Source organism: Caloenas nicobarica, chromosome 1 (genome assembly GCF_036013445.1).
Source record: "Caloenas nicobarica isolate bCalNic1 chromosome 1, bCalNic1.hap1, whole genome shotgun sequence".
In the NCBI taxonomy this organism is placed as follows: domain Eukaryota; kingdom Metazoa; phylum Chordata; class Aves; order Columbiformes; family Columbidae; genus Caloenas; species Caloenas nicobarica.
The window spans coordinates 44,574,504-44,594,437 of record NC_088245.1 but is presented as its reverse complement, the minus strand read 5'-3'; the positions used below and the strand labels follow the sequence as shown (position 1 = coordinate 44,594,437).

The 19,934-nt window shown below is 39.9% G+C and overlaps 1 protein-coding gene across 1 annotated transcript in view; it reads right to left on the bottom strand.

Annotated features, from left to right (window-relative positions):
* ANKS1B (ankyrin repeat and sterile alpha motif domain containing 1B) overlaps positions 1 to 18,712 on the bottom strand; it is a 434,418-nt gene extending 415,706 nt beyond the window's left edge. The window contains exon 1 of the mRNA XM_065627452.1: positions 18,579 to 18,712. Coding sequence (XP_065483524.1) covers positions 18,579 to 18,712 — 134 coding nt within the window. The remainder of the gene's footprint in view (positions 1 to 18,578) is intronic.
* Between the last annotated feature and the right edge of the window lie 1,222 nt (positions 18,713 to 19,934).

Below are 19,934 nucleotides of genomic sequence, written 5' to 3'. Positions count from 1 at the left end.
TAGGGGGAAAAGGACATTTCTTAACTATGTTTTCTCCTACTTGCATTATTTTCTGGAGGATGGTGATACCAAGTCTTGTCTATTTAGCATTTAAGTAACATCCTTTAACAGAATAAAGTGTGAAAATAAAGTGAACAATTATTTACATTTAAGTTTTTAAGCTGTAGTGGAAAATACTGACCTATTGAGTAATTGATAGGCTAGCTCACTATTGATTAACAGTGAAACACAAAACCACAACTTGATAGCATTTCAAATGGAAAAGGGAATCTAATGATCAAAGCACTAACAGAATTTGAGTTGTGTAATATTTAGCACAAATGCTAGCAGTAACACTTAGTTACACAGTATCATTAATATGTTCAGTGTCTAGTTACAGAATACATTACTGTTAGCCAAATTACATTTTCTTCACTTGGAATGCAAATTAATGTTTAGGTGTACAAGTGTTCAGCTGTTATGCTAAAGACAAATGATCACAGCTTAAGCCTGAGAATCAATTTTAAGGGATGCATGGCAAACCTCTCTTTGGGTACAGTAATTGCTACTCAGAACATATGCTTACTGACCAAAAAATCTGTTCAAAAATCAAGCAATCACTTGAATATGATGGAAAAAAGACAGACAGTATATTACACATGACCAACTTAAGCACAGCAATGCAATACCAAATTAAGAGACAGATTATGTTTCAAAGTAGAAGTTAAAGTCAGGCCATTATTTCCTTTTCTGACAGTTTTAAAGTGGGTCACAAATCACTAATCTTAGCCCAATGTGTTTGTTTATAGGTTTTTCAACATTTTCAAATCTAGCTAAAAACTCTTTGCATGATGCCCATCAAAACCAAACTGAAAACACATTTAGAAAGAAAATAATTATTCATAAATCAACCAGGAGTGTTTTAAATACCAGCTTTAAATGAAAAACAAATATTTTAATCATTCATGTTATTGTCAAGTTCTGTATGTTTAGATGTACAATAATGAACCCTAATAGAGTCGCAAAGAGAAAGAGATTTGTCATCAAAACTATAGTGCATCTGCCTGTGATGTTCTGAATGTTAGGCCATGTGACTAAAATGGCATACGATTAGAAGAATGCACGAAGCAGTGCTAATACAGACAGGACAGCCCCCTTTACTGCTTTGATAAATCTGCACTCATTTAAAATAGTTCCTGGCAACTCCCTATGTGAGTGTCAATCCAACTGCTTCGAAAGGCAGCGTCTGCCTTTTAGTTACAGTGAAAATAAAGCAATTCCTTGCAGAGTTTCATATGCTTTACAGGAGGCTCATCTAATGCCCAATAAGTGTGGTAGTGCAATAGAAATAGATCTGGTATATAGATTGTTTTCTATGGAGCTGAGAAAGGAAATCCCCAAAGACCCCAAAATAACTGAAGATACTTTTCAGGAATATAATGACTTGTCACTTTTATCATTCTTCTCAGGAAGATCTCAGCCATATTCTGAACTCTTCCAAGAATCCCAGAAGACTGCAACAATGCATGCTGCATGACAGTTGCTGAAACTACTGACAATGACACAGCAGCTCACAAATCAAGTGAAACTTGCGTAGGCATGTGTACTGTGAGCTGACCTTCTGGAAAAATTGTTCTTATTTCCTCTTCAGTGTTTATTGGGAACTTATCCAAAAATGGTGACATCTTTTGTCATTGAAGAAAGTCATATTTTCAAAGGAGATTTGGATAATTAGCTACTATGAAGACTAGCCAAAGTAGCATACTTCCTTCCAAAGAGGTCTAGACACTCTGTCTCCATCCTTCAAAGAGTAAACCTGAAGACTGCTGTCTCATTCTCTCAGGAGTTTTTTTTTTTTTAACCCAAGAACATATTTAAACAGAAATACCACAAAAGGACTCAGCTCCTTTCTTTTGAATTTTTTTCAGAGCTGGTGGTTTTGGCATTTTCCCAAGTATCTAGGCAGATCCATTCACATGTGCTACAGCTCTGTTGGGCAAAGATCAGACAACATCCAACCACTCGCATATGTTTTCTTGTCACTCTCTATTTGCCACTTCTTAGTTTTCATCAGTCTTCGAGGAAGATTCTGAAAGTGGATCTCTACCTCTCTATCCAGGAAGTTATCATGGCCCACTTTCCAAATCAACCCTGTATTTCTGATCTTATCACTTTCGTCCAGCACTGTGTCTGTTCTTTCAAGCTTCCCAATGAATTCTGCCTCGATTATGCTCAATTTTTCCATGTCATTTTCAAACCTAGTTCCTTCAGCATTCTCCAAAAGCATTAACTTACATCTTCAATTTTTTTTCATACTGGACTCCCTGGCCTTGAAGTATCTGCAGCAAGGTCCTCTTTCTCAAGGTTGGCATAAGGAACTTCAGGATTCTTCACTTCCTAACTTTTTCCCCCTTTTCAAGCTGGGTGTCCCAGTGGGAGAAAGGAAGGGAAGAAAAATAGTTATACTGGGAAAAGAAGGGATGAGGAGGACAAAAAAATCTCTGAAAACAATATTTAGTTACTGAGGGAATGGAAAGAAAGCTCTTTTTGTCTCTTACAGCTATCATAATTAGCTGATTCATTCCCTGGAGGTTGCCTGCTGAAGTAGGCAGCCTAACAAAGAGGATGTTCCTTTGGCTGTTTAAAAAACACATTTCTTAGCAGCCTCACTTGCTTTTTACAAAACTTATTTCCTGAGTCTGTACCCTGTTACAACCAGGTGAGCTTTAAAGCAACAAGAGGAGAAGCAAATGTTGCAACAGTTCATTTTGTGGCAAAAACTATTTATGGATTGGAAACACATCACAAGATTTCTGTTGCTGTTACTCTTTTTCTGACATTTGTGCCTGTGTAACTCTTACACAGTTTTGGAACACTTAAATGATTCTTGTGGAAAGGATACCTTGTTGTTACTGCTGCTAAGGGTATAGGTCTCCAAGCTCTTGGATACACTCAAGTCCAACCAAAAGAGTGAAGAGATCATATGATTCAAGTCAACTCCAAGTATGTTTTAAAAACTGACCAAAAAAAGCCTGTTTTTATATTATACGACCCTCACCAACAGAAAAATTAAGGGTTTGAGTATTTATCATTAAAACAGTCACATCGAACAGGCTCAAATTTCTTTAGCCATGAGTATCTAATACTTTGTGAGAAACAGTATGAAAAATTCAACCAAATAAAACTTACTTCTAAACACTAACTGAAGAAGTCACTGGTCTAGTTTGAGTAAGTGAACAACACAAGCCCAAGATTCTTCTGATTGTATGAGACACATTCACCAAGGGAAAATACAGGATGAAAAGAAAATGTCCTTATTTCAGCATAGCTGAATCTTTTTTTCAGAAGTTAACACCTTGAAAGTATTTCTGAAATCTATCAATTTTGTCTCTGTTGTTGCTGAGAGCCCTTTAATTATATAAATTTCCACATCTTTCCTCTCACCAGAAATTTACCTGTTTTAAACTATTGTCTTTATTTTAAAGATATATTGATTTTTTTTTTTTCAAAAATAATAAGATTGCAATGTTTTCAAATCTAGTGCAACATACATCTTCAGATTAAGATTTTGGCACCCTGCATACTTGGTGTGACAAAGCAAACATCCCCAAGTAAACTACTATTCTTTAGGGGCAACTCATTAAATAGTGGCTTGTTAGATGTAGAAGCAGCTGTTAAATACACATACAGATCACTTGATCAAACATCTGGAACTTTAACCCTATGAAACATTTGCCACTTTAATCCTTGAAATGAAGAAACCAGTAAGATGGGTGCTTTTTAAATATTAATACATGCTTCCATGTCTTCAAATAAATTTGCCTTTCAAGCAGTGTATTTTTTTAAATAATAGACATATGTGATCTAGATCATCATGAGTGGTGAGTAAAGGAACCCCAGTCTGTGAGATTCTGGATGTCACTGCACTTCTCATTACTCCACCCATTACTCATTACTGCACACCTCATTACTCCCACTGTCTCAATAGTCCACCTCTAAACCCAGATGATGCCCAAGCCTGAACCTGCTCCCCAAGGTCAGTTTCCTGGGATTTAGAAGAGATCAAACAACTGCATCATACTGAGTAGCTCTCATTATTTCACCCTGATTTTCTGCAAAATCTGCATCTGGATCCAAATCCTCTTTCTTGGTTGTATTTCTGATAATCTTCACCATAACTCACAAAGTGCACAAAACCAGTGTCACAATAATATCACAATCAAGTACTAATAATTTTTGGACTATTAAAGGCAGCTCCAAATCAATCACAGATGTTATTCGGATGGAGAATGGGTGGTAATGGGTGTGCCCTCAAACACTGGCATTATGTTAAAATTCTTGGGCCTGCAATGTATCACGAACTTTTCATTTTTCTGTTCTTTTATTTATTCTTGCCTGAATGACAGAGACATTGATGCTGAATGCTGAAGCTTCTCTCCTCTCTGGTTAAGCAGTATGAACCAACATGGTAAGAACCAGTGACCACAATTGGCTTCATCTACTGTAAAGCTTACTCCTGAAGTAATTCGTTAACTCTGATTCACCAGCTTAAGTAGGGAAATAACACACATCCCATTTATGCCTCAAACTACCTTTCTAAGGCATGACATATAAGAAGAAACATTCCACCACTGGTGAATGACTTTGCTCTGTCCTTGATAACTGTTTCCCACAAAAGAAGATAGCAAAGTCACATCCTTCCCCAACACGCAGCTGCTTTATTTCCATCTTCACAAATTACTTTCAACAATTAAAGTTTGATTTTCCTTGCCTCACTTTTGCTGTTTCACATAATATAATGGGGATCTTGTTCAAATGCATATGATTACTTGCCAGAAAGAAAGAAAGAAAGAAAGAAAGATCCTCCAGCACATCTAATTCCATGTCATTTTTCTAAGTTATTAGAAACATATCAGCAGCTGTATTTTTTGTAAATTACTAGAGGCATTTCCAAATTCATTATGTTCTGTTCACCAACACACAGATAGTCTATATAAAAATATATGGAGAAAACTGCATTTTAAAAGTGAGGTTGGAAAGACAAGGATTAAAGTGTTGGTGCTAAGTTATCCTGCTTACACATATGTATTAGCCTTAATAATTACATGATTCCATGTTATTTTTCCCTGTGCAATGAATGCTGATCTTGGAACGGTTGAAGGCCTATCCCCTATAATGGGGATGACTGAATAAGAAGTCTTTTTTAAAATCAAAAGTATTCAAAGCTATGCTGGTATTTACTAAATCAATTAAAAAAGTTAAGAACAGGAATAACAGTTTAATACTGCACCACAGAACTGGATTCTCCCCATGTCTACTCCAGAAACAAATCTCTGAACATCCCAACAGATTTTTATAGATTTGAGCATACAAAATGCTACTTAATTTATAGAGAATGTTCTTCACATCATACTTCATTAGGATGTGAAACCCTTGCTGTGAGATGCTATGAATGCTAAAAATTTGCATTGCTTCAAAGACCAACTGAACAAATGCATGGAAGAAAAATTCACTGGAGCTATTAAATACAAAGACAATACATCTGTCTCAGAAAGCTGCTGTAAATTGTTGGAAGCTGTGAGAGTACACTGGAGGAAGTATTACTATATTCTACTATATTCTACTATATTCTACTACTATATTCTTCTATGACCAGACTCTTAACTCCCGGTCACTCACTGCTGGAGAATAGTACTTGGCTAGATGGACCTTCATTCTGACCAAGAAGAGCCATTCCTATGTTTTTCACTAACTATACCAATACTGTGAAAAATGAGCTCCTTGTAGTCACCAGTTAGAAACACCAAGTCAGTGGATACTACTCACCATAATCTAACTGTGCTTCAGTTAAAATTCGTGAACTGCAGACATTAACATCCTTACTCAGTCACAGATAATACAGTGACAAATACCACTGAAAAGCCTAGGAGAAAAAGTAATCATTCTTTTTCTACAGGAGAGTTTGAATTGTGTGCAGTAAATAAGGCTCAGGGCTAAACGTTAAATAGTAAGGATAAAAAATATTGAATAACTGCTTATTCAAGGAGCACTGCCTATCCTGGGCCACAACTGAGTTGAGGACCTCATGAAAGAAAAGACTACAGGACTGTGTCATTTAAAAAAAAAAATATAATGCCTACATTCAGGGGGCTAAATAAGAACTGCACTGGCAACCTTATTTTTACCATTAATAAAAAAGCAAACCAACACTCCTGAAACTTCACCATGTGGTGTCATCTTGACGAAAAACAGATGATTTAGGATCTCTATATCCATCACAACAATCCCTTCCACTTAAACTAATGGAATGACTGATGGCACTTTATTAACCGCTGTCTATTTTAGCACTAAAAGAAAATGAGACAGTCTGTAAACATATTTCACAAATATTTGTTATAGCAAGGAAATATGAAAACAACAGGCTTTGAATGAAAACTATATTTCAGTGCACATACATTCTCTCTTTATTCTGCTGAATGTAACTCCTTTCATTGTGTTCCTTGGATCTTGTCTCCTAAACTTGCATCTTCTGCTCCTCACCAGTTCTAACCTCCATGGTCAGCCAGTCTCAGTTCTTATACCCATTTCTGTTACCAGCCATTTATAGCATTCCAGCCTTTTCAGATTATTATATACAGCCTACTTGCCAAAACACTCCAGATACCCCTGTTCAGGTCTCTCCTTCCACCTGTCTTCTAGCCACAACTCCTGACCCAGAACACATGCCTCTTTCATTCTTTTAGAAGCTTCATTTTCTGCTTATGTCATGACTCCTGTCCTTCTGAAATCAAGACTCACACAGTCTACAAGAAAGCAAAAACAGAGGGGATAGATTTACCTATTGTGACAGGCAAACGACAGATTTGTAACACATTCGTAAACTATATATTAATACCATATGCTTTATTCTACATTGGGTATATTTGGTCCTCTGAAATGTAACTTGTGCATATTATGTGAGAAGATCCCTGGCAGATCATTAGACCACTTGGTTATGCAAGATATTGCTCTGCAATAAATGTGCACAAAACAGGAAGCAGAGTGATTGCAAATTACTTATGAGCATAATCTGACAAATTAGCTATACAGATGACAGGGAGGATATGGAAGTGGATAAATAATTACTCAAAAAAATTGAAAACTAAAAATAAGAATAAATTAGTTTTTTTAGGAAACCATACCAATGACTTGAGATTCTGGGGTCAAACAGTTAATATTAACGTGTTGGGCGTTTTAGTCTGCAAAAATAACCTATACACACAGATTCACTATACATATCTAGTGGCATCTAAAAATAGAAAACAATGACCCTGACAAGTCAGCAACTAAACATGGAAGATATTAAACTCTCAGTTAACTCTCAGAACTACCAGTAACAAACACACTAGGAAGTTACTACACGAAGGTTTGAAATTCAGGCAATATGCAGAGGGAAAATATCTGTTCCAGAAGAAATTTCCAATTCTAATTTATAAAACTCTTCTCTTTTTTTAATCTTCTCTAAAATCCATCTACTTCCTGGACAATTCTCATATTGTGACATGAACAATTTAAAACTTAAACTATTTCAGCACTTGTCTGGGGTATGAAGAGTTAGGAAAAAAATCCACACACCAATCACACTGTCCTTACAGGAGAAAGAAGTTACTAATGTGTAAACTCAAAGACTAAATGTGATATTGATGTTTTTGTAATGACTAAGGTGACAGAAAAAAACAAGAAAAAGATAAAAAAATTGTCCAAATCCAGCATAAGAGCCTGCAGTGTTGCCAGAGATTATTCACTCCCAGCTGCAGGGCTTCACAATGGCTTTGGCTGAATTTCAAGAGGCTCCAATCAGCCCATTTCTCCAGCATATTCAGATCCCTCCTAATAGCAATTCTTCATATTAATTGTTTCTTTCCAATTTGATATCATCTACAAACCTGCTATACTTGATACACTGCAATCAATACTGGCCCTCGAATCCTGAGGAAACCCTCTAGTAGGCACCAACAGTAGGAGTTTGTATTGTTGATCACAACCCTCAGAGCCATGCAGTCCAGCCAAGTTTCCATCCATCTCATCATCCTCTTATTCAGACCACAGCTCACCATTTTGACTGAAAGAGACTGCTCTAAAGTAAACAGCATTCACGGTTCTCCTCTTGTCCACAGAGGCAGTTATCTTACTGTAGAAAGCAAGTAAGGTGGGTCAAGCATGATTTGAGCTTCGTAAATCCATGCTGGTTGTTCTCAATCACGTGCTTGTCTTTGTGTGCCCAGAAATTACTTCCATGAGGATATGGTCTGTAACTTTCCCTGGGATCTAGGTTAGACTGATCAGCCTGATGATCCCAGAACCTTCCTCTCGCCCTTTCTGAAGATGGGCGTGACATTTTCCTTTTCATCAGAAACATCCCACGTTTGACATGATATTCTAAAGAATACAGTGGCCTCTCAGTAATATTGGTCATGGAATCACAGAATCATTTTGGTTAGAAGAGACCCTCAAGACCAGTCCAGCCATAACCTAACTCTGGCACTAAACCATGTCCCTAAGAACCTCATCTGCACATCTTCTAAACACCTCCAAGGATGGTGACTCAACCACTTCCCTGGGCAGCCTGTTCCAGCACTTCACAACCCTTTCAGTGAAGAAATTTTTCCTAATATCCAATCTGAACCTCCCCTGGTGCAAATTGAGGCCATTTCCTCTCCTCCTATTGCTTGGGAAAGGGACCAACACCTTCCATGCTACAATCTCTGTTCAGATAGTTGTAGAGAGTGATAAGGTCTCCCCTCAGCCTCCTTTTCTCCAGGCTAAACAACCCAGGCATCCTCAGCCGCTCCTAAGACTTGTTCTCTAGACCCCTCACCAACTTCATTGCCCTTCTCTGAACTCTCTCTAGCACCTCAATGTCTTTCTTGTAGTGAGGGACTCAAAACTGAACACAGGATTCAAAGTGCAGCCTCACCAGTGCCAAGTACAGGGAGACAATCACTTCCCCAGTCCTGCTGGCCACCCTATTCTTGATGCACGCCAGGATGCTGTTGGCCTTCTTGGCCACCTGGGCAAAGTGCTGGCTCATGTTCAGCCAGCTGTTGATCAACGCCCCCAGATCTTTTTCAGTCAGGCAGCTTTTCAGTCACTCTTCCCTAAGCCTGTAGCACTGCATGGGGTTGTTGTGACCCAAGTGCAGGACCTGGCACTTGGTCTTGTTGAACTTCAAACAACTGGCCTCAGCCCAGTGATCCGGCAGGTCCAGATCCCTCTGTATGGCCTTCCAATACTCCAGCAGATCAACACTCCCACCCAACTTGGTGTCATCTGCAAACTTAGAATTAAGGGTGCACTCAATCCCTTTGTCCAGATCATTGATAAAGAGATTAAATAGAACTGGCCCCGCTACTGAGTCCTGGGGATCACCACTCGTGACCAGCCACCAAATGGATTTTATTCCATTCACCACAACTCTTGTGCCTGGCTCTCCAGCCAGTTCTTTACCCAGCAAAGAGTATGCCTGTCCAAGCCATGAGCAGCCAGTTTCTCCAGAAGAATGTTGTGGGAAACAGTGTCAAAGGCTTTACTGAAGGCTAAATACACAACATCCACAGCCTCTCCCTAATCTACTAAGCGGCTCACCTTACCATGAAAGGAGATCAGGTTGGTCAAGCAGGACCTGTCTTTCATAAATCCATGCTGACTGGGCCTGATCACTTGGTTGTCTTGTATGTGCTGTCTGATGGCACTCGGGATGATCTGTTCCATGACCTTCTCCAGCACCAAGGTCAGACTGACAGGCCTGTAATTCCCTGGATGCCACTTCCAGCCCTTCTTGTAGACGGGCACCACATTTGCCAACTTCCAGTCAACTGGGACCTACCCAGCTATCCAGGACTGCTGATAAATAATTGAAAGTGTCTTGGTGAACACCTGGGCCAGTTCCCTCAGTAGCGTTGGATGGATCCCACCTGACCCCATAGACTTCTGTGTGTCTAAGTGGTGTAGCAGGTCCCTAACCGTTTCCCCTTGGATTATTTGGGCTTCAGTTGTTCCCTGTCCCTGTCTTCCAGCTTAGGGGGCTATGTACACTTGAATTTAAGTGTTCCTCTGATCTGTCTCTACTGTATGTAATGTTTCATTGCCACACAAATTTTGATAGTAGGCTCAGGAACCTGGGAAGTCAAACTTTACTGCCAAAAAAACCAAAGCAGAATAGGCAATGAGTGCTTTGCCTCTTCAATGTGTTTTGTCACTAGGTCTCCTGCACCACTGAGCAGTGAATCCACATTTTCTTTTGCTGTCAACATATTTACTTTTGCCCTTCCCATCCCTCACTAATTTCAACTCCAGCTAAGGTTTTTCTAATTCCATTCTTGCACACTTACACTTAGTGCATTTGTAAAGAACCACATGTGATACAACAGCATGCATTTTATGTGTTTTTCATGTATCTCTAACTTCAACCATCCAGGATTCTGCCTCTCGACCAGGTAATCTATTGATTATCTGGTCAGTACCTAATGCCTACTACTTCTGAATTCATCCAAATCAGCTATAAAACAGAAGAAGAGAAATTCTACATAAATTTTCTTTAAACCTAGCTATTTAAGTGGTCATTTATATATATATTCTAAACATACTTTCAATTAGAATCATTTTCCTGTTCTTCACTGAAATATTCTTACCTACAAAAATATTTAAATTAGGGATGTGGTTCAGTTTGAAATAAAAGAATTCAATATCTACTTTGTGGTGAGCTGAATCACTCTGTATGCTCCCTAACTGTACTGACTAGATCTCCATCGGCTACAATGGGAACTTAGACACCTAGCACAGACAGCAACACCTACAGAAACATAGCTATCATTGGGCGTTTTAAACTGGAACAAAACTGAACTCAAGATGTCATTTTTAGCATTTCTTCTTTCTTTAGAAAATGTATGTGCAATAAATTGGAAAGAGTGTAAAATGATTTTAATAAAAGCACAACCTCATGGAATTAAATCTCACCGAACCTTTCTTATATTAGATACCTGTACATTATTAGAAATTCATAGATGTTAAATTGGGTGCAGAAGAGTTGTTATATCACTTCTTAAATGCAAAATGAACATACTGAAAATACTGTGATCAGGAAAAAGTAATTAAAAAGTAATAAAAGTCTTCACATAAAGGCTATAAAGTTCAAACAAAATGTATTCCCTATTTCCCAAAAGGTTCCATGTACATGAAAATGTATCAGTAGGCAGGAATTAACACTGCTTATTATGCCTTACACATTTAACATTAAAAATTGTCAAAATATTTTACTCTGAAGTAATAAAAAGGCTTAGGATGTGTACTCTGATTGGAAGCGGCCAGCAGAAAAATTCCATGGCAGAAGGGAATGCCAGCTGTGGGACTCTTGTATATGTCACCTTCCCAGAGAGGAGGCTAAGCTTGCTGAAGAAAAGAGAGTGTAACTGCACTCTATGCTGTATTGTCCCTTAGGGATTATATACCAATAGCACAAATTAAAGCAGTTTATAGGATGCTTCAACTAATGCCTATGTCAAGCCAATAAAAAAATGGCCTAGAGCTACAAGCAGTTCCTTAATAGCTCATCCATGAATACCCATACAAACTAAAACTGAGGCAAGTAAAGAGATCTACCTGTAGATTTTTAGAAACGTGATTACATTCGTGATCACTAGTGCAGTGACTGTGAAAATGCTTGTCTTAAAAGCATCTGTGTTTGCTCATCATAACATTTCCAACCTTGACAAGTCACAAGAGAGCAGACCTTTCAGATTACATCATTCTTCATTTTATTTCATTTATTCCCCTCTCAGTGCTGCTATAACACTACCACTTAAAAGCAGAAATGTCATATATCAATTTTTAAAATGGATAAAGCAGCATTAATTCTATCGAATTACCACACTACTAGAATTATCAATATCAGACAAAGGAAAACAAGATGGTGATTAAAATGTATTTATATGGTCCTCTGCAGAGTTAGGCACTAGCCATCTAGTGGCTTAGAATTCTAGAAGAAATCTAAAATAATTATTTGAAGTTACAGAGACTTTCTGGGGTTTTTCCTTGCTTTCTCCTTAATATGTTTGTAAAATATCTCTTATTAGTCTTCCTGACTCCATCATAAACTCCATCGGTCCTCCCAGCACTGCTATGTCCCATATCTATGATCCTATCTATGGACAGATAATATGAACTTGGTAGATTTTACGCTAGATTTTACATTTGGTCTAACATTCTAGAAAATTATTAAGATGTACATTTGAACAATACTCAGAAAAAAAGATCTGGAGCAAGGAGAAGTGAGAAGTTTATCCACACAGATTAACTACAGAGCTGTGAATCCAGGATCATGCTGAGCTCCCAGGGAAGATTTGTTACACAAACTTTGTGAATTGCCTTGTCCTTAACAATGAGATTTCTACCAGATGTCCTGGATACTGCCCATATTTCTACCTTTACATATATATATATGCATATACATATATATATATGTATAAATTCGCAAGCTTCAAACTTGCAAACAATCTAAGGAATTCCATAGATAAAATTTTGTTTAAACTTTGATTGAAAGCATTTATCAGAAATAAGACTAAAAATAAGTCAAAGAAAGGTAGAAAATAACAGAACAAAGGTTAAGTTTTAAGAGAGGCTCAAACATTTCAAAGGCCAAACATGCAGATCAGCTATCGCGAATACTGAACAGCATAAACTAAGTGTTGCAGTGATCATTAATTTGCATTTCATATTGAAAGACAAAAGGAATAAAAATTAAATATGTCCCCAAAAGACTTATTTTTCCTGCTCTAACAGGATAAAGAATGTAACTGAGGAACCTGGGAGTGCCAGTCTCTGCTTGGGACATCAGTACAAAAATCTCTATGCATTAATTAAAAGTAGTGTAACTCAAATTAGAAATAAGTGTAGGCTAATGGGATGCCCCATTAACCTATATGTAACAAATACTTGCCATTTAATTATCTGCGCTGGTTATGTCAAATAAATATCTTCTAACATAGAAACAAGTGAGCTCAGAAGTACATCAGCCCAGAACCATGCTACTGCAAGCCTCATATAAGACAATCTCTTTATAAAATCAGCCTAAGAAAGTTTATTTTACTTTAAACAATGCTATTTGTAATGAAAAACAGAACTTGTGCCTTTATTTTTGTTAATATAGTGATCCATTTGTTATTTAAATTATAACATGAAAACAACTTTGTGAAAATTTTAACTAAAGCTTCGTAAATTATTTCAATATTTTAAATCCTTTCTGCTCTACGAGTCATATCTATGTGTGATCTAATTTTGCACGGGAAGCTGAATTAATCACAGGGCTCTGCACAAGGATAGAAGTAGATTTCTGTTCTCAGCACTGAGGCCATCAGGCTAAATTGCGGCTTTGCTATGAGCAAGACACTGCTCGGAGAAACAGATGAGGAAACAGATTGCAACTCGCAGACTGACAATCTGCTTGCTGGGTTTCTTATACTTTAGAGGAGAAATATCTTGGGCCAGGCCTATAGATGGTGTAGCTGCAGTAAGTAAGGAAAGCAAAGATGGAGCCATTCCTTGCCACAGTCTGCCAAGTGTAGAAGGAGAAAAAACCAGCGCCATGCAGGCTGCTCCACCCTGCCATGCTGTGTAATGGCAGCAGCCAACAAAGAGCCAGAAGGGGCCAACTCACCCTTCCCTACTACCCTGTGCCAGTTCATAATAATTCAGATTCTATCCCATAGTCCTGCTAAAAATCCAAAGCTCTTTTGGCATGTGAAGTTTAAAAATACTAAAAAATAGCATTTAATAAAAAACTGTCCATTTTTCTCTAGGCTGTAAATACTTGTAGGGCAAAAAGCATGTCCATGTGCATGTGGCAAAATGATATAAGGTCTCTAAGATACACAAAAACCTTCAAAGTTATTTTTCCTGAAACACTTTGAAAGAAATGAAGCCTGTTTCTATCCAATAATAAAAAATTGGTTGGTCAATAAAAACATCTTCTGTATATGCAGATAATCAAATTAAGCATATTAAAAATACTGGTTTTGTTAGAAACACTTTATTTATGTGATAAATCATTTAATGTACATTTAAGGATTTGGGATACAGGAATCGAATTATACTTTCTGTTAAGGGGACTGCGGGATTTCACTCTTAAGTTTTCAAGTTTATACTGGAGTAATATAAAAGCCAGTAAAAGAATTTAAAAATCTGAAAATTCCATTTACAATTTATTACACACCTAAAAACCATATTTGGTTTTTAACACAAAACATAATTAGTATACTAATGTGTGACAATTCCAGGAAATAGAATCCCAGAAGAAACAGAGACAAGAACCTTCCCTTATGGCTCAGTCTTCTAAACTTTGAATGTTTTCTGAGGAGTCTCAAAATATCCTTGTTTCATAGCAAAAAACAGATCCCAGCCCTGTTCTGCTGGTTTGGGTTGAAGACTGTAGCCTACAAACACATGTAACACAGCTTTAGAAAACCTAGTATATCCTACCTGGAATTTAGATGTATCTCCACAGGGCATGGTTCTTCATTAAAGTCCATCAGCCCACACAGATACCTCAGAAACTCATGGGCATCTAAAATGCCATTAAATACCCAGGTTTAAGCAACTAAACTAGTCTATGCCAGGTGTTTACTGAGGATTATAAATATAGTATCATAGAATCATTTAGGTGGGAAAAGACTTGTAAGATGAAGTCTAACCCTTAACCTAGCACTGCCAAGTCCCCCACTAGACCATGTCCCTAAGTGCCATGTCTACATGTGCTCTGAATACTTCCAGGGATGGTAACTCAACTGCTTCCCTGGGCAGCCTGTTCAAGTGCTTGATAGATTCTCCCTAATACCTAATCTGAATCTCCCCTGGTGTAACTTGAGGCCGTTTCCTCTCTCATCCTATCACCTGCTACTGGGCAAAAGCGACTGACACCCACCTCACTACAATCTCCTTTCAGGTAGTTGCAGAGAGTGATCAGGTCTCCCCTCAGCCTCCTTTTCTCCAGGCTAAACGCCACCAGCTCCCTCAGACACTCCTTATAGGACTTGTTCTTCAGACCCTTCACCAGCTTCACTGCCCTTCTCTGAACTCTCTCCAGCACTTCAATGTCTTTCTTGTAGTGAGGGGCCCAAAACTGAACACATTACTCTAGGTGTGGCCTTGCTCTAGTATGTTGCAATGCCTTATGCTAACTTTTGCATCTGAGGAATTCACCCTCAGTATATTCACCCACAATCTTCATATTCCAGAGCAAAGTATGGAGATAGAAGTAGGAAGCACAAACCGACCCAGAGCCTCTCCAGTCCACACAGTCAAACATCACTGATTTGTTGTCATTGCTTTAGGTAAATCAATTTGGGCACAATGTCTTACATAGTATCTATTACAGATATCTGGGTGCATATGACCTCTTAATTAAGCATATATCATTTTTCTGCACTTTACACATACTCTGCTTGAAGCATGTGTTTAAATCCTCACAGAATTCATTCATATATTTATATGTGTGCTTAAATAGCCTTCTGGAACAGTGTTGTCTTCCTGAACTGTTGTCATAATTTAATACAATTACTTACAAGTTAGAAGCCAGCCCTTTAAAAATCAGATAATTTACTCTGCAATTAACATCAATGAATAGGTTCAGCTATAAAACAACCATACAAAATCTTGCCATGTTTTTCCCCCAAGTACCATATATACAGTGAAAAAAAAAAAAAGTTATAAAAATGTAAATAGATCAGAGCCCAGATAGTTTGTTCCTTCAGTCAGATAACAATCGATGTGTGTTTGTCAATTCAGGAATATTAAATGTCATTCACAAGGTATATAATTACTGCAAAGCAAATTCCCACAAAAAAAGGCATCAAGCCATGGAATGTTCAGCCACATAAACTTGAGCTGTCTCTAGCACTTAGAAGAAATCCAGAGGGAAAGTGTACTGCTACTTAGACCAACATATGAGGTGCAGTATTAGTCCATTTGTATGCTGAAAGACTTGGACATTTCCAATCTAATGGTAGGAACAGCATTGCAAAAAGGACCTTTCTCACCACAACGGGACAGGTATAGTTCTGGGGCACCATTTTTGGAACTAAGCAAAAATTATGATCAATGAAACACTAGGAGCTACTGTCAAACACAATGCCTCCTAAATATTCTATTAAATGAAGAAAAATATGTCTCTATTTTATCTAATGCTTTCTCTTTATTAGAACTTTCAAAAGCAGTTTTTAGTCTACTAAACTGTATGCAAAAATACTAGTATAGCTCTACTAGTAAGCTACTTCAATGGGTTTTCTATTAAAAAAATCTTCAGATGCCCCTAACCTCAAATTCAAACTTCTATACCATACAATTATGGCTTTTCCACAACTTTGCTATTTTCAGTAAGCGTTGATTTCCTAAACAGGATTGAGATGTTAGTATGACTCCCTTTCAGTACCTCCTTTTGTTTCCATGTGTTCTGTACCAAGATACATCCAAACTTGATCTTGCATGTCATTCTGAACTTAATGCATAATTACTGGCATCAGTTAGATCATGCAACTTCTCCAAAAATAAAAAGGTATGTTAAAATACCTAGCACATATAATTCTTTCTCGAAAACACTTTCTATAACACACAGTAGTTTCTACATTGAACATTCCTGGTAAAGTCAATGAAATTACTAAGATTCCCTCTAAAAAGCGTTACATTCAATAGTGTGTTACATTGTGAATGTTTATGCATCAATCCATTACTGAATCATTTTTAAATGTATTAAAATAACTTCTTTAAAGTTAGAAATATTTTAAGAGCTGTATGCTAAATCTTTACTTTTAATTTTTGAAGTTACGCTTACAGAAACCATAGACATTCTTTATAACATTAGTAAGAAATATCATAAATAAAACAGTACATGTTTTATTTTACTTCTTTTTAAGCTAAGTGCACTTCCAAAGGTTTACAACCTAAAATACTTAAATTCTGAGTAACGATGACTGTCATGGGCCATCTGTATAGAAAAAACACATAGTTAATGTGTTCTGTATATACAAAATAAAACACTAAAATGCTGCCGTTTAATAAAAAAGAAAAACACAAGCAAATACACTCCCTCTGGGTATACAGAACTTAGGATACACAACATGAAAGTAACAATGCAAAATATAGCACAGGCACCAGCCCTGAAGAAAGTGACTACACAAATCATGCAGTAGGACTGGAATATAAATGGCCAGTCATTGCACTGAAGTGAACTTCTGTACTTGCAAAAAATAGGTATCACGTTTTAAGAATACTCATACGTTAAATTCAACCAATTATCTGGCGTACTCCTTGCTAAGCAGCCTATTCCAGTACAGCACAAAAAGCAAGCGCACAGAGTGTTTTGATTTTGGTCAAAGGTCTAGTAATGAAACAATAATACAATAACTAATTGAACCGGGGCACCATAGAACTTTGGTAAACTATGAATATCTGGACTGTTGTTGTTTACAGCACAAAAACCAGCTTTACAAATTAAAATAGCAAGACTTCATAAGAGAGTTTAAACAGGTATCATTTGGACAGTTACACTAAATTTCCTCTGATAGGGAACACTGAAATAATATATTGACAAGGAGGTACTGGCAGCAGAATCACAAATATATTCTCAGTTAAGCAATTTCCGTTTATCTAGGCTTGTTTGTTCTTTCCAGGAGAATAAAAACCAAACAAACAAAACAAAACAAACAACAATTTATTCAAGGTCTAGGTCAATAGTGTTTCAGTCCATTTGTTTTCTTTTGCTATGCCTAATGTAACACTGAACACTAGCATTGGACTGTGTGCTGCAGACCCTCTCTTGTTTGGATACTGTCAAATGTCATAAATGCTTGTGACAATGTCCCTACTTAGGATCATGATGAAAATAGCAACAGAGCCATGCTGTAGATTGCCTGAGATAGGACTAATGACTAAAGTTGAGTCCTTTCACCCAACATGGCCAGTAACCCAGTTTCACTCCAGTAATCCAGGTACCTTGAAAGTAATGCTGCTATTACCTAACCTGCTCCATAAGTTTCACACCTCCTCTGCCTCAATGATTTCTCACAAAAAAAAAAGAAAATCCCTTCTTTGTTTTGTGGGCTCATTTGCCTAATTTCTTCTGCAAGTGAAGCTAGCAACTATGGGTGAGGGCATGGGTTGAAGCTATGGCTTTTTACACAGAATTCCACAACGCAATGCCTTGTCTGTGATTAAAGCTTCCATTCATGATTAAGAGTAGTAATTTGAAGATGAAATATCAAAGGAAGGGTGAGTAATTAGTATATTGTGCATATTAGCCCAGCAAGAAAAATATAAGTTCTGCACCACAGCTAGTAACAGAATGAACAAGTACCTTACTGACGCATTGAAGGCAAGAAATTCAGTAGCACTATATTAATAAAATGACTGCCTGTGACTTTAAACACAGGCACACTTCTACTTGGCTAGAGAGTGAACGATTTATCGTTACTATGAAAGATGCAGCAATGGAAATGTAGATGAGGGCGGCGATGATGATGAGAGGGAAGAAGAGGTCAATACCCCCAGCATCTGATGGGGGACGGTGTCCCTACCTCAGCAAGCTGGATAAGGGAATAGCTCCAGATCCACTGCCCAGGATCCCTCCTTTCCTCCCAGAGAGGAGTTTCTCCACCAGAGCCACATTCCCAGTGCGAGCAGCTTCCAGCAGCTCCTGGTCCTTGCCCATGGTCGGGAGCCGAGCAGCCCCCGCGCACCCCGCCGGGGGAGCCGCAGCCCGGGCCACAGCCGCCCCCTCTGCCCCCTCCCCAGACCCTGCCTCAGAGCAGAGCACGGCAGAGATTCCTGCAGTCCCTTCCAGACCAGCAGGAGCAGCAGCAGGAGGGAGGAGGAGAATCACCTCCTCCTAGTTTCACTGGATCATTTCTGGGTGGAGTGTGGAAGAGAAGGCGGGGGTGGGGGGGAGAGAACGAGGCCAATAAAGAATCTCCCCCCCCACTCCCATGCACACACCCCGAGCCCCGGCCTGGAGGACGGGGCGGGGGGAGCGGGCAGCCCCCGTGGCCGTGGCCGACCGGGCCGAGGGGGACAGCGACCCTCACGGACGGGCAGAGGGACGGAGGGACGGAGGGAGGAGGCGCAGCCCTGACTTGCCAGCCCGGTTGCTGGGGAGACGCGGCTGGCGCTCGCTCAGTGGCTGCTCAGGCGGGGTGCGCCCCACCCCCGCCACAGCCCTCCCACCGCCCAGCCCGCGCGGCCCCGCCCCGCCCCGCCCCGCCCCGCCCGCCTCTCGCTAACGGCCGCGCCTCGCGCATCACCGCGGTGTCGCGCGCCGGCCGTTGCTGCGGGCCGGGAGCGCGCGCGCGCGCGCGCGGGGGGGCAGTGCCCGCCCTCCCTCCCTCCCTCCCGCCCCGCCAGGTGCGCTGCCCTCGGCCCCGGCGGCGGGAGCGCTCTGCGGGGCGGCCGCGACAGCGGGGCCGGCGGCCGCAGGTGCTCCGGGGCAGCGCCGGGGAGGTGGCGCCTCCCCGCGCTGCGGAAGGGGAAGGGAGGGACCTGGCACCGGGGCGAGGGCGGCGGAGGGCGATGGGGGGGGGTCCTCCCGCCTCCGAGGAGGCTGCGCGCGCCCCTGGGTGCGGCAAGGGGCGAGGCCGCGCTGGCCCGCGGCGGGGGGGGGCGCTGCTGCGGGGCGTGGGCAGGTCGGAGGGGCGAGCTGAGGCACATCACCCTGAGGCGAAACAGGAGCGGGTGGGGGGGCGTTGAGAGGACCGCGGCATTATGAGGAGAACCCGCGAACGGGGATTTAACCCCCTCCGGGGACACGGCGGGACACTCCAGCGCGCATCTGAGTCCGCTTCGTTGAGCAAACCGGGGTAGACAAAAAGGAAAATCCGGTTCCCGCTGAGGTCAGGTTGCTAGCTTGGCGAGTGAGGCAGGCGGGGACTGCTCGCACC